The following is a 21963-nucleotide window of genomic DNA, read 5'->3' on the forward strand; positions in this document are numbered from 1 at the left end:
CGGTTAAAGGTACTCTCGATCTCCTTGAACTAAAGTAGGAATAAATTTCTAAACCCGTATATTACCTTTATAACGAAGGCGTATTTTCCTTCTTCCTTAAATCCGTTTAGTAACTTTATAGGTATAAGGTCGTTCTCCGGTTTTACTACGTTAAGGAACGCGTTTTTAATGTCATACTAATTAACTTCGAGGTCGAATTAGGCTACGATAGCTATTATTATACGGAACGATTTCGTTACTAACGTAGCTATATAAGTATTCTCGAATAACTCTTTAGGCTATAAATCTCCTCGCGCTATTAAGCGCGACTTATAGGTAGTAAGGAAATTATCTTTATCGAATTTATAATCGAAGACTTATATTAATAAAATTAGCTTTATTCTTATTCGTTTGCGATTAATAATACGTTATACTTTAATACGTAGGAAGGCCTTAATTTTAGATCTAGCGTTTTCTTTAAATCGTTTTTCTAATAGATATTTATCTAGGTCCTTTTATATCTTTAGCGGTTTAAGTAAATCGTTACGGTAAATTCTTATCTTACTAAGCGATACGCTTAATCGCTCGGCTTTCGTTTAATTAACGGCTATTACGAAAACTAAGTATAGCGTAATATATTTATCGTAATTCTTTACTTACTATCCTTTTAATTAATTAAGCTAGAAGGTTATTACGAAGTCGAGCTAGCGATCTCTTAAGAGGTTATTCCTAGCCGTTAGGTTATCCGATGTTACGTAAACTCTAGTACTTAAGCTACCTACTGCTTTATTTTTTTCCGGGCTTTCTCCTCTCTTCCTTTTATTATAACGAATAATAAGAGGATAGACCTTTCTCTTGCGCTACTTACGCTAAGTAGTTTACGGGAATAAGCTATATTGCTCCTTTTCTTCGGAGGAAGTACGAGTTTCTTTAATTAATTACTTTAAAGGCTATTCCCGAATATTTATTCCGTCGGCGAAGTATATTCGCCGTTCCGGATTTTCGGTACTTTTATTAGTAGCCGTACCTAACTCTAGTTACTTTATACTTCTTATCGGAGTATTCTTACTTCCCGTAGTTTCCGCGGGTACGATTAAAGTAAGTCTTAAACTCGGGAGCCCGTAGGGTATATCCGCTTCTTCCTTTAATTTCTCTTAGGTTTCCGCTTCGAGTTACTTTTATATCTCTTACTCGATTAATTCGAATAATTTTATTACCTCTTACGGTTATTCGTCTTTAGACCTAGCCGTTTCGTATTTTAAATTATCGGAATTTATCTTTAGTTCTTCTTCTAAAGGCTACCCCTTTCCCGAGCTAGGACCGGCGGATTAAGTCGTATTTAAATCCTCGTCGCCCGAGGTAGGCTCGCTACTCCCGAGGGGAGTTAGCTCGCTATTTAGCTTTCGATTAAATAATACGAACGAATCCTATAGATCTAATGCTTCGATAATTAATTAAGTAATGTTATTACTTATACGTATCGAAAGATTTATTCGATTAATTTCTTCCCGTTTAAGTTATTAAGCTTTTAGTTTATTTATTTAGCTATAAAACGTTTCTTCGTTAAAAACTATATCCTTAATTAAGATTACTTTACCTAGCCTAGGAACTTAAATTCGGTATAGGTTATTAGTATAATATCTTATTAAATACCCGATATAAGTTTATAGGTTTACCTTAAACCCTCTCCTATTAAAATCCTAAATACGTTCTCCTATTAAGGGATACGCGCGATACCCGTATGTATAAATACCGTTCTAGTCCGGTCGTAGGTCGCTTATTAGCTTCCTTATTACCTTTAGAGTATACCATCTAAAGTACTACTTAAACTAGGTATTTAAGAGCTCGTAAGATATACGAAGATTATAAGCTTAGCTAGGGTTAATATTAATTAAATATACCGCGGCTTTAACGGTTTCCGGCTATAGTTTCTTTAGTAGCCTTGCTTTAATCCTTATTTTAATCGACTTAACGATAATAGTTTATCTAGCTTTCTTATTTCTACCGGTTAGCTTTTTAGTATTAGCCGGCGGGAGTTCGAGATTAATGCCCTTTTCTATTACCTAAATCTTATATCTAGATATACTTTTAATACTTATTATTAAGCGTTTATTATCGTAACGTATCTTATAAATTAAGAGTCGGAATTACTTCCGAACCTATTTTTTAAAGAATCGAAGAGTTTTTATTACTAATAGGTTTTGCTTATTCTTTAGGGTTTTAACCTATAACATTCCGTTAAATTTATCTTTAATTACGATAAATTATTTAGATCCGTCGTAACCTTCCGGGTAGTTAAATAAATCTTAATATACCTTTTAAAAAGGACGTAGCGAGCGATATATTAATAAACGGCGCGAGATTATTCTTTTATTTATCGCTTAACTATAATATTCGTATTTAATTATGGATATACCGTTAATTTTAACGTTCCGGGCGTTTTTAACGAAGGCTTTAAGCGCCTTAGGACTAAGATGCCTTACTCGCTAGTATTAGAGTACCTCGGAATCTTCTTTCGGTTTAATAGTATCTTTCGATTTTCTTTACCGGACGTTTCTCTCCGGGAAATAAGGTATTACTACGATCGACGCTACGCTACGTAGAATATTCGATAGTATTATAAATGGTATTACGGGTAGGACTTACGAATAAGAAGAGAATTATTTAAATTCGAAAAAGACTAGGTTAAAGCGTCGCTTTAGTTTCTTTACTATAATGCTTTTCTCGAGGGTTCCATTCCTTAAAGTATAATTTAAACCGTAAAACTAAATACTTATACTACGAAGTTTCGCTTTAGAGATAATATTAACGTAGAAATCTTTAATAAGTACGACGTCCTTAAGCTTTAGATTAAAGGTAGGCTTATTAGATTAATCCAGGATATACTTCTCGATAATCCTACGACCCGTACTAATAATAGGAAAGCTTATAGTATTAACTTCGACCGTTTATCCGTCTCTAGCGGGAACGAACGACCCTTTTATTAGAAGATTACGATTATTAATAAGGTAGATTACTTTATAGTTATTAAAGACGGTACTTTCCGATAATAGGTATCGGATTAGGTTTATAATAAAGTAAATCTTAATTTAGGTAGATAGGTATATAGTACGTAGGTCGATTATTATTACGTTAATATTAGCTAGCTAGGTAGTAGCGTTATTTCCTCTCCCGTTCCCGGAGCGATTATTAGGTATATTATTTACGGGAACGTCCTACCCTTAGCGGTTAATTTAGTTTCGGAGCTTAGCGTACTTAGGTAAGTCGTATTTAGCCTTGATTTTTCGTATAATATTAACCGGGATCGGCTTTAGGTTACGTATAGTCTAATTAGTAACGGATTTCTATAGGATTTTATAAAAGCAAGCTACCTATGAATATAATTTACCTTTAGACTTATAAGGATATTCGTAGCTCGTTAGTTTTCCTTAGCCGTTATTATTAGCTAATTTCGTTCCTAAAGTCGGTCCTTAATAAATTATTACGAAAATTCTATAACTTAATTTACCTTTTTACTTATTCTCGGTAACGAAAGCGTTAAATACGATACTTAATTACTTAAGGGTCTTTAGTTATTCGCCGAATTTATTAGCTTTAATAAAAGCGATTAATACCCGTATAGCTTACTCGATTACGATCTTAGCCTTAATTACTTCGAGGAAATCCTTTACTCCTATAACGCCTTTAATTTTATTAATATAATAAGCGCGAGCGCAAAGGAAGGCGTATTACTATATAGCGTAGAATTACTCGGGATTATAGGTACTTATTTTTACTCTTTAGAGTATCTTACGGTATTCTCGCCTAACGAGCGTCTTAATAACGGCTTCGGTAGGAGTAATTTACTTACGGAAGATCTTTACGAGATTTTAAATAATCGGGTTAAGGTCTAGGAATTATATTTTTATATTAGTTACCTTAAGAAAACCTACCGAAATAGATACGAAAATCTAGCTATAAAAAACCTTATATTACTTACTAGTAGCTATAACCTAAGCCTCGATCGTTATTTACTAGGAAACGAACTTATTATACGCTACCGTTTATTACTCTCGAATTCGTACCTTAAGCCTTAGTAACTAATCTCCTCGGTCTTCGGTTAGGATCGATGCTTACTCGTAGACGGCTTTTTTATAGTTTTCTTTAAGGAGTTCGTTTTCTTAAGTAATATATTCCTTAAGAGTATCTACCATAACTCGAGTAGCGTTAAACTTAGCTCCATTTAAATTAACGTCTTTCTAAATACCGAACTAAGCCGCTATCGACTTAAGCGTTAGGAATTAACGTAGCTACTTATCGTAAGCTCGTAAGTAAACGTTAACTAGAATCTTATCTAAGGAGAATTCGGACGTATTAATCGTTATAGCGAAATAAGTAAGCGACTATCTAAAGCTAGATACGAGAGCAGAGTACCGGTTTAGAAATAAGAAAAAAGTATGATCGTAAGATCTAAGAGATAAATAAATATATTACTTACTTACGCTAAAATAACCTAAGTAATAATAGCTCCTTAGAAGTACCCCGGGCTTATAATTATTACGTAACTAACGAGAGCTAAGCTTAGGTTAATAGATTATTTATAAAAAGAGTAATGGAATAAAGGTAAGAAGGTATATATTAACTAACTAGAAAAGAAGTAAAGCTATTAGAGAGTATGGAGCGATCTATAGGTACATATAGTAGTGCTTAGCTAGCTTAGGTAAGCTAGGTGGTTCCCACTAGGGGTACATGCCTACGTAACAAAGTTATATAAGAACATAAACGAAGTAAGGTCTTTTATCGGTATTACGGTTTTCTTTAGGATATGGATCGATTATTACGCCATAGTCGCTAAACCCCTCCTAGTATTAATGCGTAAGGGAGTATACTTTATCTAAGGTATCGATTAATAATATGTTATAAATTCGCTTAAAACTACTCTTATTAACGTACCGGTATTAATTATTTTAGATTATACTATCGAATAGCTAATCCGCGTAAAAGTCGACGCATTAAGAGACGGTTAAGGCTACGTATTAAGTTAGGATAACGATAAAGGTAACTTTAGACCTTCGAGATACGAGTTAAGGATTTAAAGAGGGGCGGAGTTAAATTACGACGCTACGAAACGAGAGTATCTAGGAATCGTTAAGTCCTTACGAAGGCTTCGAAACTACTTTTACGGCATTTACTTCGTACTTAAAACTAACGCTAAAGTATTAATCGCCTAGCTTAACGACGGATTCTCTAGTCTCCCGGGCGCTATCCTTATTAAGTAGATAGCTTATATTAAGATATTTAGCTTCGATATTTAATATATATCCGGCAAGAGATATTCCGCTACGGACGGTTTCTTACGTAAACCTAGCGGCCTAAGTAACGACGACGACGATTAATAAGAAGGCGATATAAAGGACTTTATTAATATATAGCTTAATATAATATACGCGAATATAGTCGTATTACTTAACGTCGTCGAATAATCTAGCGATAAAGCCCTACCGTTATAACCGCCGGAAGAATAATTAATAAAGTCGTAAGAAATAATAACGTTTCTTACGCGATTTTAACTACCTAACCGATTAAAAAACGACCGATTAGTAGGATATTAGAAGCGGTAGACCCGGTTTAAGAAGGAAGCGCTTAAATACGTCGTTTTAGAGGATATCTTATAGAGGAAGCCCGAGAAGTATAAGGGCATACGATAAATTATCGACTAAAAGAAACTACGTAAAGCTATAATTAAGGATTACTATAAGGATTTCGGCTATAGGGGACGTACTTCGACCTACGATCGGATAGCTAAACTATATTACTAGCGCGGTATATTCGAATACGTCGCCCGAGAGGTTAAATTATATCCTAAATACTAAAAAGGAAATAATATCCGGAAAGTCGACCTTGCCTTATATAACGAGCTAATTAACGTTCTTACTTATTAGGTAATAAACGTATAGTATATACTAATAGATAACGGATTTATCGTAATAATCGAAGTACGAAACGAACTATCCGGTTTTCTCGAAACCCGAGCCATTAAAAAAATAGATTTTAAGACGATCGTTAAGTTCTTTTAGGAATAGATATTCCTATAGTACGGCGTACCCCTAATAATTAAGTATAATAATAGTTCCGAAAATAAAAAAGAGGTCCGTAAAGTAATAAAGCTAGTCGGTATTAGAGTTAAAGTCGGTACTACTTATTTCCCGTAATCTTAGGATATAGTCGAGGTTAGGCATAAAGTAATTCGCGGAGGCCTTATAAAAGGTATAAACGGTAGCGATCGAAGATAGTCGAACCTATTAAGGGTAATTATATAAATAGATAAGACTTCGACGCGCTTATACGGAATATCGCTATACGAATTAATATATAGGCGTAAGGTTATTATCCCGATAAAAACCGTTATCCCGACCTAACGTATTATAAATTAAAAGAATATCCCGGACCGAGAATCGCTTTTAGTAGTACGTATACGATTAATCGAAAGACGTTAGGAAGATATATTAGCCGTAGCTAAGGTTTTAGCGACTAAATATAAGGAAGCTACCCGGTATTAAAACGAGAAGAACGCTTACCGAATACGAAAAGAGCCTTTAAAAACCGACGACCTCGTATTACTATACGATACGTTACGATATATAAATAAGTCGATAGCCGTAAAACTAAAGTATTATTAAAAGGAACCGTACTTAATCGCCGAAGATTTAGGCTATAATCGTTATAAGCTTAAAGAACCGGATAAAGTTACGCTATTATACTTAGTTTTAAGCTATAAACTACGGAAATTTATCTAAGATATTAACAGGTTTTAGGAGCTAGAAAACCCGGAGGAAAACGAATAAATTATACGCCTATTACCGATTAAATATAAGGACTAGGAATCGACGATTACTAACGATTCCTAAGCTAAAGAAGGCCTAGAGCCTATACCCTCGGTAATCGACGATAAAAAAGAAAAATAATTAGCCCCGAACGATAAGGTACGAATTATAATAGAAATACTAAATAAAAAGCTTAAAGGATACGAAGTTATACCTAACGATAAACCTAGATTAAGAAGATCGACCCGACTTAATAAATAACCCTCTTATTATAATACGATAAAGCTATAGTACCTTAAAATAACCTACCTATACCGATCGAAGAATAATAAAGCCTAAGAGCTTAACATATAGTCGCTTTCTTAAATAAGAAAGGAAAGAAGTTATTCTTATATGGTTATTAAACCGGTAGCCTATATACGAAATTAATACCCTAAATTATAATACTAATAAATACGCCCCTTCCTTACCTCTTACCTTAAAAGAAAGTATGTTTCTATAGATTATTAACGCCGATTAACGCGTTCCTATACTTAGATAAATTATCCTTTGCGTTTATCGTTAGGAATCCGGGATATTAATATCCTAGTATTACGTAATTATTATATTTTAATATAAGTATATTTTAGTATTTAAAGGGAAAGTAAGGAAAGTAATTTATATTAGTAAAAGCAAAAGAAAAAGAAAAGGAAAGAAAAGAAATACGCGTTTAAAAATAAGCCAGAAGTAACGTATATCTACCGATTAATACCTTTCTTTTTTTCTTTACCTTCTTACCCTATCCTTTACTTATTAGTTACTAAGAAAACCAAAAACTTACTTACTTCCCGACCCCCGGAAAGTAACGATTTTCGAGTTTATTATAGATAATAACTCCTTTCCCGTTACCCGTATTATAAGCGGGTATACGGCCTAGCTTAAATCTTCTATTAAAGGGGGGTTACGATTTATTCTTACCCGTAGGTAGGTAAACCGCTCGTCCCGGAATTTATAACGTACCCCGTTAATAAAAAAGAAGTAAATACCGTAAAAGTACCTAAAGATACGATCGGAGGCTAAGGATCGGTAGGAAAAGAAAGGCTATATACCCGCGTATTTAGCGGTATCGGAAGAAGCGAGCCGGCGCTCGTAATACTAATAGGGTATTTCGTTAGGTACCTTATATTATTAAACGAATAAGCTAACGACGTAACGAGGATCCGTCGCTAACCGATAGAAATATTCGTTAACCGAGCCTTTATTATTAATCTCTATAAATAACGTCCGGCGGCGAAAGAATTAAACGTAATAAGCGAGGGATATAGCGTAGCTTTAAAGGTAAGTAACCTCTTAAAAGTCCTTACTTATAATTTCTTATGCGATATATCGGTCGGCCGCCGGCTTACCTAGAAAATAAAACCGGACGTTACGAATTATTTTACTATTAATTAATATAGCCTTCGATTAATAGATCTTATTAATATTAAAAGCTATATACCTAGCGTTATTAATTTATTACCCGAATTCCTTCGATGCCCCGGAATTACCAGCCGATAATTACTTTCGGGCTTTAGTCTAGCGGGTAAAAGTACGGGATATACGGTACCTACTAAGGCTTAAGGATTAGCCGATTAACGTCCCGGAACTTTTCGGTAGAAGGTAAACGGCGGAAGGATTCGTCGGGCTATTTATTTATTAGGTTTACCGGCGGCGGTATTAACTTAACCCGCTAATGCGTTACGGCTTTTTTCTTATTCTCTTTAGCCTTTTTAAACGCCCCGGTAATCTCTTCGTCGGTAATTCCCGTAGCCTTTAGCTACTCGAGTAACTTAAAGGCGGACGCCCGGTTTAGTTTAAGGAGTTACTTTTAAATAGTAGGGTTTATTATATATATATATATATAAAAAAGAGAGATAGGAACGACGAAATTATAAATCTAAAATTAAAAAAAATCGAAAAACGAATTAAAACGAAGATAAAGGACCTAAGGAATGGAAGAAAGAAAGTAGATCGGAACCGTAGAATAGCGAGAAATAAGAGGAAAGGTCGGACGAAAACGAAAGAATCGAATACGTTACCTAAGTCGTAAGTACCGTACTTAGGAGAATCTCGATAATACCTATCTTAGCCTACGTTTAATTACGAGTTTACGAACGTACGTACTTATTACTTTATTAAGAATATATAATAAAAAGCTATAAACTAACGCGTCTTTTATTATAGCTCTATACGTACGTAGGAGAACGCGTTTTTCTAAAGCGTTAGCCGTAAAGATATATCTAATTATATCGTTAATACGTCTTCCTTCCTCCCTTTCTTTTTCCTCTTTAGGCATCCTATTCCGAAACCCTTCCCCTATAATTATTATATTCTTACTAATCTTTAGCCTGCCTTTCTTATTATTAATTTAAATTCTTACTTTTACCTTTAACTTATTATCTTTTTCCCCTTCCTCCCTTAATTCTTTTTATTTATTTTTACGATATCTTTCCTCCGCTCCGTCGGAATCCCCCTCTTCTTCTCCCTTTCCTCCGTTTATAGAGACGTACGTCGCGTCGATTTAGCCGACTTAATTAAACTCTTACGGGAGATTTACGGTAGTAAAGATAATTAAAGTAATATAAAGAAGTATTAGCTTAGTACTTTAGATAATTACGATTCGGGAAAGGGTCCGATCGAATTAAGATCCGATATAGCCTAAGCCTTCCGGCTATCCGTTAATCGATCCCGAATCATGGACTAGTAACTATAGAAGTAAACGAAGGTAGCCCTAGCTAACTCTTTCGTATACCTCGCCCGTTACGACTACCTTATTAACGAAGATATCCGCGCCTTCTATACCATAACTAGCTACGACCTCGAAGGCCGAAAGGCGGCCTTCGAAGTAAACCCGTATTAAACGATAAGTTATCGATCGGTAGGATCGTTTAACTTCCTAACCCGCTAGTACCTCCTCGATAACCCTACCTTTATTTTAGTCTTTACGATTTATACGGATTTAATAAACCCCGAACGAATTATTACTAACCCCTTAAAGTTCTTTTAAACTTACTTCGCCGTAATATTATACCTTTCTAAGCCCCGGAAACTATTTAGCTTTAATATAGTTAGAAACGGCGCCCTCGATCGGGCGGCGTACGCGCTCGATTAATTACGGCGAATATAGGAAGACGGTAATCTCGAGCTTAATATAACCCCTTAGTTTACTTATTACGTCGCGCTAGTAAACTAATAAAATAACTTTAGCTACGGGTTTTAAAGCGGTATTCTACCGTATCTTATCTTTAAACGACCGATTAAGATCGCCCGCTAAGCCTAAGAAAATAAGGGGCTTAACCTTCTTAATACCATAAGAGAATACGCCGAGGTAGTAGAGTAATTTTATAACGTTCGAGTTTTAAAGGAAGGGGTAGGTATCGTTAAACGTCTTCGGTAAACCGTAAACTACTAAAAGCGAATTAACCTTATTAACGCTATAGCATCCGCCTAGAGTACGTTAATCGGCGAGCCCCTTAGCCGTAAATCCTCCGTTCGGTTTATCGCATAAGCCGAAGTCCGCCGCTCCCCTACTATCCCCCTAACTAAGAGGGCTAGGACGAAACCAAGAAGAAGATAGCCGAAATAAAGAAGGAGAACGCCGATCGGGTTAAATCGGCGAAGGTAAACCGGGCTAAGTTAGCCGTAAAGTAATAAAAAGGCCCCCTTATAATATTAAACGAGAAACTAAAGGCACGACGGTAATAATTAAATAGTAACCGGTGGAATAAAGTTTCGCGATAGCTTTTAAGGGGAGATATTAATCGGGATATACCGTACTACCCTTTTTAGTTTAATTATCCCTTACGGTATAATTAAACTAAGGAGGCTATAGTAATACGGTAAGACATACCCTTTTAATATATCACGTAATACGTTACGATAGGCCTTATGCCTATATAAAATAACCATAGCTCCCGTAAGTACGGAACATACCATACTTATCATTTAAATCATTACCTAATTAAATTACTATCTTTACTATTTTTACTTTAATTAAAGATTCGTTTTTACCATTAGATTCGTCGTTCTCCGATTAGTATATCTATCTTAGTTATAGGCGCTTAAGTTACTTCGTCGTACCGCTATAGCCGAATAAGTAACTTTTACGTTTTACCCCTTTTCTCCCTTTACCTCTTATGCCTTCGGGCTAGCGACTATTACATCTCTACGACTAAGAGGCATAGCTAAGATACGATAACTACATTAAATTCCTTACCTCTCGATTAATATAGCGATACTAGTTTTATTTATCCTAAACTATCGTACGTACTATAGTCTTCGATAGAGTATACTTTCGAAAGAACCTATCCGGGTCTCCAGCATCGCGTACGCTCTACTCCTCCTTAATACCTATAGATCGCTTTATATTCTCTAGTAGCTTTCCTTCTTTTTTAGTTAGTTAATATATACCTTCTTACTCGTATTCCATTACTCCCTTTGCGAATAACCTATTAACCTAAGCTTAGCTCTCGCCAGCTACGTAATAATATCATTATCATTTAACGAGCTAATTGCCTTAATATGTAAGTAATATGTCCCATAGCAGTACCTATCGGCTACCTGTCATTGCGCCCTGCCCCTCGTCGCTAGGTACGCGATCCCTTACGCTTTCAGTTACCTATAAGCAGGGTTGTAAAAAAAAGTTTTTAAGTTAAGTTTTAATGAAACTTAACTTAACTTAACTTAAAAAAACTTAAAAAAACTTAAAAAAACTTAAATTTTTTTCAAGTTTCTAAATTACGTATTAATAGGTTAAAAATTTTTTTTTTACATAATATTTATTAAATATTTAATTACGTAATTTAATTTTAAATTTAATATGAATAAAAAAATTTTTTTTTTTACATATTTTACGATAAAGTTTTATAAATATACATTAAAAGTATAGAATTTTTAAAAGAAAAAAACTTAGAAAAACTTAAAAAAACTTAAAAAAAACTTAAAACTTAACTTAAACTTAACTTAACTTAAATAATTAAAAACTTAACTTAACTTAAAAAAATTTTTCAAAAACTTAACTTAACTTAACTTAACTTAAGTTTTTGAAAATGGAAACTTAACTTAACTTAACTTAAAAAAACTTAACTTAACTTAAAAACTTAAACTTTTTTTTTCAACCCTGCCTATAAGTACTGACGAGAGAGTTAATTTCCCCTACTAACACCACAGCCGGCCCCCCCCCCCTCCCAACGAGGTGGCCCATTCTCTGTTTTCTGAACGATATTAATCGGTAAAGCGGTGGAGTATCATAATCGAAGGTAACCATCGCGATCCCATTAGTAGCAACTCTATGGATTGTAACATGTGGTTGGTATGATTACATCGGTAGGCATGCGGCTCTATATAGGTACCTAAACGCACGGTTCTGTTCGCCTTTTATTGAGAGAGCTCTCGGGAACCATGATGCGAGTGATCGATGTGGTTGCGCAACGGCTGTTATCTCCTCAATCTCTTTTTGCCCATTTCCCTTGCTACCTGTTCCACCGATTCGTATTGTCCGCTGCTGCTCCGCCCGGTCCCTCTGCCCGGCCCCTCTTCTGCGATATATCTCTCTAACCCATCTGGCGTCGAGCTCCGGCTATATATTACCTATGTCATACGTCCATCCTACTTCACCACGTGGTAGATTCCCGCCCTGGGTAACGGGGTGAGTAGTAGTCTTCTTGGCATCGCCTTAAAATAAACGCGGGTAGCTTTGATGAACTCGATAAAGGGGTCCGGACGGGAGTGCTAGGGACATTCTGACATGCTGCGAAAACCGGCGATTTCCAAACAGAAACGATTGGAAGATAGTTATAAATATATCATTTGCTGCTCGCAAGGAGTGCCGCATCGCGATGAGACTCAAACTGCCAAGTCAGTCTGCTGTGGGGGAGGAGGGGGCGGGAGCGGTTTGCTCCTTGCTGCTACCCTACTGTGTACCTCACGTAAGGTAGTAGGTCCCTATGCTTACCTACCAGGTACCTAAGGTAAGAGCTACGTAGGTAGGTAGGTACTGATGTCGGTGCGCCAGCAAGATGCTACACAATTTGGGAATAATCCATATACCTGATAGATGGGAGGGAGGGCCTCGTGCGGCAGAGGAAAATGCTTGAAACTGCGCTAGGCTTGACCGTTAGGGACGTCAGCTGCTGCGCCTTCTTGGCACTTCGTTCAGCCCAGCTGCGCAAATGCGTAGGCTGCTGGCGACTTAACCTCAGAGTCGCGATAACATAAGGTTAAAGCAAGAATGGCCAATGAGGGATTCCGGTAAGGGCGGCACGACAGTCGTCTACACGGGTAGAGGTACTGAAATAAGGCAGGCCGGTAACTGGGAGGGTCGAGTTAAGGATGGACAGCATGGGGGTACATCGCAATCGCAGCCTACTACCTATAGGTACCTGCCTACCTGTATGCTGAGTAGGTACCTAACTTAGGTAAGATAGGGTAGGTCTCGTAGATGCAGGGCCGGGCTCAGTGCGTAATACCTACCTGCTCGTTCAGCGATTCAAGCGCGCCGGGGGACCTGAGGAAAAGCGGTAATGCGAGAATGGTGTCGGTGCAGGTGTGATACGTATCCCCCCCTCCCGGCTTGATGGATTAAGCGAGGTCCGTTTTTAGGCAGGGGCTGGCGATGGAGGGAGGGGGATTTGAATGCGGAGAGGTGTGTAATTTTAGGACCCAGGGGGTGTACTTACCTCCTGAGGCTGAGGTGTGCTGCCAAGGGGGGGAAGAGATACCGTCCATAACGCACTTTTATGATATGTATCTAGCAGAACATGCCTACGACCCCGGGTACGGTTTAATCGTTGCCTCATATGAACATCACCTAGATGTTGGGTGGAAGCTTCGATGTCCGGACTGGACAGTTTTAGGTACCTACCCACCTAGGGTACTTCGGTACGTAGGCAAACACAACGACTAGAACAAAGACATACAGGTACCTAGGTACCTATATAGGTGCCCGGTAGGTACCTTAGGTACATGTGTCTACATACCTAGGCAGGTACCTAGGTAGGTATGTATAGACTTGGCTTTGTTGAAAAGCAGTAGACCAGGAGCGAGTGGATGAGATTCCGTTATGCTTACCTTGAGTACCCAAGGCACCTCACAAGCGTTATTATATTAGGCTCCTAATATAGGACATTTAAACCTAGAGGAACACTTCACATGTACCTACACCTATTGGTTCGATGCGTAGGTACCTTCTATAGCGGTACTCTTGCGTGGATCTTTTCGCCCCAGGCCCGAGGCCGATGTCATTGTCCCTTTAGCCACCACCCTACATAGGTAGGTAGATACCTACCCATGTTACCCACCTCTGCCTACCTCCTGATACCTGGACCACCTACCTGGGAGCAGAACCCGTCAAAGACAACAATCACAGCCATTCCCTATCACAGCGCCCGCTTTCTTGCCAAGAAGATGGGAGCACGTCGATCTTTAGGCTTTGCCACACAGACGAGCTTGGCATGCATCTTGCCAAGAAGGACGGAAGAAACGGCATCATGTTGAAGGAAGCATCTTCGCGCAGGTATCCAGATAAAAATAGGGGTCTCCTCCTCTACGATAAACGTTTGATGTTTTTTTTTTCTTCCGTCCTACCTTAACCCTGGCTGTCCCTGTCCGCGCCGACTAATCAACCAGCCAACTCACCAGTTCAACTGCCCACCTCTCTCCGAGGGTGCCTCTAGTGGTCATCCTCCTGTTCTCCATTCCTGAGCACGATAATAAAACGATGGGCCTTTGTTGTGGCGCCTGGGTGTGATATCGCGACGACTATTTTCTTTCCTTCCGCTCATTATCATTCATTCCCTCGTTTGGACCTCGTGTTTTTTCTGGCCTTTTTTCTTTTCCTGCTTCCATTGCTTCGGACGGCGGCTTACGCATACACATAATTACGAGTTCGGTGCGAATTCCCTCGTGGGGTGGCTTTCCAGCGATTGAGTTGACCCATTTCTCGTGTATTGTACGCACTACGCTCTACCCTTGCGGCGGCGATGCCTGTTTCGATTATGGACAAACTCCCCCGTCAGCTTGCATCGAGCCCGTACGTTTCGATGGTTTTGGCACGACGGCGCTTGCTCATATTGTTGGGCTTGCCACTGTTTCTCATAAGTATGTGCTTGGAGTCGATGGCCCCCAATGGTCTCTCCTCTTTCAGCCGATGGCTGCATCGTGACTGTCCAACTAACCGGCGACTCTCTTAGTTCTTTTCTTTTCCGGCACCGTCGGTGTTGACAACGAATGGGGCCATAGATTGGATAGCATAGGTGATAACTTCAAGGCCGGCGTCAGTTATGTGACGGGCAACGGCACTGTCCGAGTTTCGTACCCCTCGACCGACGCCCCCGCCAACAGCTCATCCTACAACCCCTTCCCCGACGACTTGTCTAGCGGCGCAACCCTCACAACTACCCGGACGAAGCCGTACGCGCGGCCAGGCTACGAACTACCTCTTGCTAATGGAATCCCGCTTCGCATCATGGCGCTCGGTGCCTCGACTACCCGCGGCGACAGCCCCGAGGAAGGGATCGATAACAACGGCTTTCGTCGCCCTCTTCGTGAGAAACTGATGACCGTCGGCAATAAGGTCAATTTCGTGGGCACACAGCGACTCGGAAACATGACGGATAACGATATCGAGGCCTATCCCGGTGTCGTTACGGCCACTATCCATGGCAACGCCAGGAAAGCAGTCCCAAAGTCGAAACCCAACTTGTTCCTCGTCAATGCCGGCTCCAATGATTGTTTCCAGCATGTCGACGTCGACAACTTCTACAAACGGTATGACGCTCTGGTCCGCTATCTCCTAGAGGCCTCACCTCGGTCTACTGTTGTCATCTGCACCATCCTGCCTACTTGGGACAAGCGGTTCAACGGCAGGGAGGAAGTCTGGCGCGTCAATCCTCAGATCCGGAGGCTAGCAAAAATTTACAAGTCTGAGGAGCTTCCCGTCGTGCTCGCCGAGCTCCAGGGCCCGGATGGGATCCAAGATGGCAACCTGGCTTCGGACGGCATGCATCCCGGCACTGCCGGCTACGAGATGATGGCCACCAAGATGTATCAGGCGATCGTGGAAGCCGATGCACGTGGTTTCTTGCAGCCGCCGGAGCCGGTCGCGGGCATCCTGGACGACGGTGACGAGGAACGGAAGAACGAAGACTACAAAAAGTGGGTAGAGGAGAAGCGGAAGATGGATAACGCGACAGCGGCAGCCGAGCAAGCCGAAATCAAGAGAATGTTGGCGGAACTAGCAAAGATGAAGGAGCAGAAGGAGAAGGCGAAGCACGAGAAACCAAAAGATACCCGATTGCGGCGACATCCCAAGATGCTCTTTTAATAAGAGGATAAGCGGGTTCTTGGTCTGGGATGGGTTGGGCAGTAACTCGGTGATCATGCCCATATGATGTCACGACCGCTGCATTATCATTATACATAGGCGCGATGTAGACGATGTATTTACTTAGCAACAATTATCGTCCGCAAGGGCAAAGTTTTGTCAAGTCCCTCTTCTTCGTGTCGCCTTGACGGTGGGCACTCTTCGCGCGGTTTGAGCTTAAGCCGTTCAGATGTTTTGGTGCCGAAGCAACTGGGAGGTCCTAATCGACAGTGAGCTCCTAAAGGGGAATCAGCGAAATCCATCAGGCACTAATGCACGTATCAATTAGCAATGGCACAGTGGTGTTTAGGTGCTCCGAGATACCACATTGTATGCATGCTGTACCTACTATACCTACTTGTAGGAGGTATGCATGCATGATCTAGTAGGTACCTACCTGTTGAAATAAGTTGATAATTACAGAAAATAAGCATGCGAAATGCGATTCATACCTGGCATCGACAGGGGCTGTCCCATGCATGTACTTACTATATCACCAACCTCACCAACCTGGGGCTGGTTTGATTCTCCCCTCGTGGCCCCCTCCCTTCGTGTACCGAGAAAGATAGGCTCGAAGGTTGACTCGCTACCTAGATGCGCACGTTTACCGAACATCGGGCCTATCTGTCATTGTTGTCGCTGTTAGGGTCAACGGGAAACAAGATGTAGGTAGGTTAAGTCGGTAGATGAAGATAGTCCAAACACATGCGAGTATATTGCTATGTACGTGTAGCAAAAATACCAAGGTGGCATCGTGGATGGACGACCAGGTTGCCAGGCTCCCGCCAATCTTCTAATATAAGCATCCCCACCTAGGTTCCGACCTATCCCATGTTAGCCTCCAATTCCCTGACCAAAAGCAGCTGGGGGATGGCGGTACCCATGTTCATAGGTACCACAATGTAGATTCGGCGATATGCGTGTTATCTTATATATGCATGTGCATACCTAGTATGAACTCCATAGGAGGTGATATCTTATGCGTATGCGCATATGCCTGTAGGTGTGAAGTTGTAGGGGGTCAGCCTGTGTGGGAGGCTTCGCGACCACCTGGTGGCTGTCGGTCGCGACAGTATGGGGTCTCCACCCATTTTCAATCGTTTCTACATCAACCCTTCTTCAAGCCACCGTGATGTTCGCGTGTTGTTATTTTTCCCCTCCGCGATATTAACCCTCCTCTCCCTTCTCCACAACCTTGGGATACAGGACGATTGATTGGATTCCGTGGGAGGGGAGAACACGAGAGAAAACCGAATAACAAATCAACGGCATCACCAACTATATGGAAGTACCTAGATCCTGCGTACACCAAAGGCCTCGAATTATAACCGCCACCTACCATTTATAATTGTTTCCAGTTTCACCCCGGTTCCGTTTTAGTAATGGGTAGCCAAGCTAGCGTAGCGAGCAGCCAGCCCGACCAGCGACATCTGAGGCTCATTGCCGCCTCGGCTCAAGCTAACGAAGCCCGCGTTCGCGACATACTTGCCGAGGAGCCGCCTTGGACATCTGTTGCGGACCATGATGCCCTCCGTTTGTCTCTGCAGAAGGTTTCGGCACGCGGAAAACTTGCTATTGTTCGTCTCCTCCTTGACCACGGCGCCGAGTTAAACTCTAAGCGAGAAAGCGAAGTTCCCGCCTTGGTAAAGGCCGCAGAGGGAGGACATGTTGATGTTGTCATCGAACTGCTCAAGCACAATGCGGACCTGAATGGACGGAATCGCAATGGCCAGACGGCTCTATTCGGTGCCTGCATCAAAGGGTATGACAAAGTGGTCGAAACCCTACTTGCGGCACATGCGAATGTTGAGGCGCAAGACAACGAGGGAAGATCTCCTCTGCTATTCTTGGCTTCCGAGAAGCCGGGGAAGGGGAGAGGGACCATCGAGACTGTGAAGCTGCTGATAGCTAACGGAGCCGTCGTCGATGTGAAGGATCAAATCGGGCGGACGCCGTTGCTCTGGGCTGCGACAAACGGCAATGTCGACCTCGCCCGTATCCTCATAGAAGGGCGTGCCAACGTTGCTGCCACGAACAATCGCGGACGGACTGCCTTGCATTTAGCAGCCGAGAGCAATCACGGACAGCAGCAAGAGGACATGGTCAAGCTTCTCCTCCACTGCGGAGCCAACCCGGGCGCTGTCAGCGACGGTGGCTGGACCCCCCTTCATAATGCCACACAGGGCGGCTACGCTCCTGTCGTCTCGCTGCTTCTGCAAGCTAATGCGAATGTCAATGCCGAGCTTTCTAATGGGATGACACCGCTGCACTGGGCTGCCTTCAACGGCTTCAAGGAGATAGTACAACTCCTATTAGCTCAACCCGACATCAACCTTACTATCAAGGATAGCTTCAATCGAACACCCATGATATGTGCCGCCGAGAAGAATCACCCCGAGATCGTCCAGCTACTATCACCCACCCAAGCCGCCGACCGCTTATCCCCAAGTGCGCGGCAAGCGTGCCTAGCATTCGAAGCCACTATCGTGGATTTCGGCCAGTTTGAAAAGAAACAGCTCGTCTCTAAGTGTTCTGTGTACGAACTGCTGTATGGATGGGACAACGAGAACGACAAGCCGAAGATTCCTACCCTTACGAAGAATATCAAGTATAAACCGGACTTCAGGTGGATCCACCTGCCAGCCAACAATGTATATCATATGATCAAGTCCGTTCGCTACAAAATAAGGGCTAACGCTTGTCTATAGATAGCATGGGTTGAGGTATTGGATGACCCCCGGATCTCAGATGGAAGCGTCCTGGTTAGCTTACCCTGCACTAGGCTCTTCTTGCCAAGTCCTTTATTGAGGCCGGACACCGTGACATCGAAGCTTTCAAAGCCCTGGAGAAATGTTTCGACCAAGAACATCGTGGGAAACTTCCGCACGCTAACTTTATGAGGACGTTTTCCCAACGCATCACTGCGCCTCGGATAGGTCTGTCGGGTAAGGGCGAGGACAAACCCCTAGCCCCGTTATCTGAAGAACCGTCGGATGCGAGTGTCAGGTCGAGTCAAAGTGCCTCGGACGTGACCCCTCAGAAACAGACTGACTATGTGAAGGATGATAATTACACTAAGAAGAGAAGCAAGTCCGAGCAGCTCGCCGAGCGACACCCCAAAAAACACAAGCGCGGAAAAGGCCCTCCCGGAAATCCGCACGAGAGGCAAGATAGTGCGATGAACGACTTCGATAATAAATTCGCCCTCTCCTCAGCTTGGGGAGCGTCGAAATTTGGTGTTTCTAATGGAAAGATAGTCCTATTCGTAAGGATGTCTACGTTTATCGGACGAAGCCGTGGCTAACGTGTAGAAGATGCCATTTTTGCACTATGAGACAGATATGCGACGGCGCAAGATGGGTAGCGCTATCAAAAGTGTTTACAAGGAACTGTCTCCACCAGAGAACTTAACCCGGGACGCTCTACTTGTCAACGCCTATTTGAAAAGCACGCCGCCCCTACACCCACGCAGAACGCTCGACCAGTTCTTTTACCACGGTATCGACACGTCAGCTAGAGACGAAGATCAGGTCGTATACCGCTATTGCAAGAGGCATGACGTGGAGCCCAAGGTGTTTATGGTCGACCAGCTATGGCTCTGGATCATCGGGAAAGGTAACCGATCTGCCTCACAATTGAAACTGTCCCGCAACTCACTCGTTTTAGATCTGGTGATTACTTGTTTCTCGCAGCGCTGGGAGCAGCCCAAACAAGACCCGTTGAATGTTCTGGACGGAATTATCGAGGAGACGAATGCTAAGACCCGTCCCCCAATTGGGTCCGTATGGTGAGTTCGAATATTTTCTCTGTGTAGTTGTGCCATTGGGCTTAATGACTGGTGGGCTAACGCTAGCTGTAGTATGTAATACGATATTCCCTTCACCTTTGCAGTCGTTCCCCTTTACGAGATAATAACCCGTCTCTGCACGACGCCTTTTTAGGCACAAGACGGGGGTATTAACACATCTCAGATGACCTCGCGATGCTCATCGCTAGCCGCTGTGCCGGCACATTCGACCGCCACCGCCTCGACGACCAAGATCTCCAGTTCTTCGACATGTTCGATAGCTCCATTGGTCTGGTTACGGACCGCGAGAGCAAACTATTCAGGCGCTTCAATCAGGCGTCGGCGCAGTCGGCGCAGTGGCTGCAACGCCATCGAGGCAGGCGTATGGGCCGTAGACCTTCGCGGATGTCTGCTTTCGGAACCTCAGATGAGCCCGAAAACGCGATTGACGGGGCAAGCCGCGGTAATAGCCGTAGCGGTGACCAATTTCCGGATGCGCTACTCGATATCGACGTCGAAACATCTCTGCTCGCTGAGATCAAAGATATTCGCGACGAGCTAAATATCATTGCGGTTATGCTAGACACGCAGCTTGCCACGTTGGCTGACTTCGAGGCACACGTAACGGAGGAGTTGCGCGCCTCGCCGGAAGGGCTGGCACGACGGGCGGCGGACACGGTGATGGCCGAGGTGCGCAAGCGTGCGAAGGAGCAAGCACGAAGCTTAGAGATCAGGCATAAGGACGTGTGGCGTATGGACCAGCAAGCAGAAAGCCTGTATCACAACGTGACGGACTTGCTGGACCTCAAACAGAAGCACTCCAATGCCTTGGAGGCAAGGTTTGCCGGTGATCAAGCCGTTATCGCGGCCAGACAGGGCCAGACAATTATGGTGTTCACAATCGTGACAATCGTTTTCCTGCCCATGTCGTTTATAGCATCGTTTTTTGCGATCAATCTAGAGGACTGGGAGGGCGGCGTCTTAACCATCCCGTACGTGAGCAAGTACATGTTTGGAATTGGGTTAGGCATTTCCATCCCGTTGATCGCCATGGCATTTACGGTCGCAGATATCGCAGACGCTACTGAGGGGATACTTCGCGCATCTAAGAGATCGCTGGCGTCCCTGGGGAAAAGACTATCCAAGGGTGGCACAGACGAGACTAACTTGGCAAAAGAGCGCGCCCATGCCATTCAATCGAAAGCACCGCCATCTTCTCAACGATATAGAGCAATGAGCAAGGAGAGAGATGTATCTCAGCAAGTGGCGATTGACGACCTGCCGGTGTCTCGGATGCGGCATAGTCGCGAATGGGGAGACGATCATTACTACGCCACCTCGAGGCTGTCGCCCGTCTCGGGACGAAGGCTTTCCGTCGGCGGACCGCGGACAATCAGCTTCGGGAGCGCGACGGCGACTCCTTGGCCTATGAGGCCCAGTTTGGACAGAAGTCGTGGCCGGAGGCTCAGCGAAGACCTAGAGAGGGGCCGGGACCAAGCTCCCTTTGGTCGATAATGTCAGGGGTGGCGACACGAGACTATTTTGTGGATGAGGGAACGACATCTCTCGCATTTACCATAGGCCAGTCATAAGTGGTGTGTTGTTTTACGTACCCGACGACGCTGGAATCATATCCAGTAGGGCTTTCCATTTGGTGGGCATGTTGAACACCTGGTTACGGACAAGGTATATTAACGGCCACCTTAGTGGGCATATGAAGCGTTTCGGCGAAAGAACAAGATGTTGAATATAGAGCTCTCAAGTCCGAACATGGTGGGGATGGGGCATGAGTAAAAAAGTATGGAGTTGAGCAAAAAGGAAGATGAAAAAGAAACGGGGCACCGATAGAACAGAACCTTCAGTATTAGATGCATTAGCCGCGAATCGAACGCGGGGCCCATCGATGGCAACGATGGATTTTACCACTAAACCACTAATGCTTCCTCATTGGACGTTCGATTTCATTCCTATCGTTCTCTATAGATTTAGACCTGGCAGCGCATATACGCTAAGCA

At 42.5% G+C, this 21963-nt stretch overlaps 2 protein-coding genes and 1 non-coding gene across 3 annotated transcripts; 2 read left to right on the top strand and 1 right to left on the bottom strand.

Moving 5' to 3' along the window:
- The first annotated feature begins 14584 nt into the window (after window positions 1-14584).
- On the top strand, window positions 14585-16457 carry GGS23DRAFT_217257 (carbohydrate esterase family 3 protein). Its single transcript, XM_051511939.1, has 2 exons — window positions 14585-14897; window positions 14990-16457. The coding sequence occupies exons 1-2, from the start codon at window positions 14780-14782 to the stop codon at window positions 16120-16122; spliced, it is 1251 nt and encodes a 416-aa protein (XP_051369328.1). The 5' UTR covers window positions 14585-14779; the 3' UTR covers window positions 16123-16457.
- Window positions 16458-17543: 1086 nt separating this feature from the next.
- On the top strand, window positions 17544-21463 carry GGS23DRAFT_599140 (ankyrin repeat and protein kinase domain-containing protein 1; the record flags this gene model as incomplete). Its single annotated transcript, XM_051518883.1, has 6 exons — window positions 17544-18812; window positions 18870-18884; window positions 18944-19426; window positions 19476-19776; window positions 19828-19948; window positions 20158-21463. 6 exons carry the CDS (start codon window positions 17544-17546, stop codon window positions 21461-21463), a joined length of 3495 nt encoding a protein of 1164 aa, XP_051369329.1.
- Window positions 21464-21817: 354 nt separating this feature from the next.
- On the bottom strand, window positions 21818-21888 carry GGS23DRAFT_t71. The gene has a single exon. It is a non-coding gene; the product is annotated as a tRNA-Gly (tRNA).
- Between the last annotated feature and the right edge of the window lie 75 nt (window positions 21889-21963).

This window comes from Durotheca rogersii, assembly GCF_024521655.1.
Source record: "Durotheca rogersii strain YMJ 92031201 chromosome Unknown GGS23scaffold_22, whole genome shotgun sequence".
In the NCBI taxonomy this organism is placed as follows: domain Eukaryota; kingdom Fungi; phylum Ascomycota; class Sordariomycetes; order Xylariales; family Xylariaceae; genus Durotheca; species Durotheca rogersii.

Excerpts from the sequence above, each read along its gene's own strand:
- GGS23DRAFT_217257 (XM_051511939.1), top strand. The coding sequence starts at position 14,780 with ATGCCTGTTTCGATTATGGACAAACTCCCCCGTCAGCTTGCATCGAGC. Across the intron at positions 14,898-14,989 it reads CTTGCCACTGTTTCTCATAA|TTCTTTTCTTTTCCGGCACC; the intron begins GTATGTGCTTGG and ends CGACTCTCTTAG.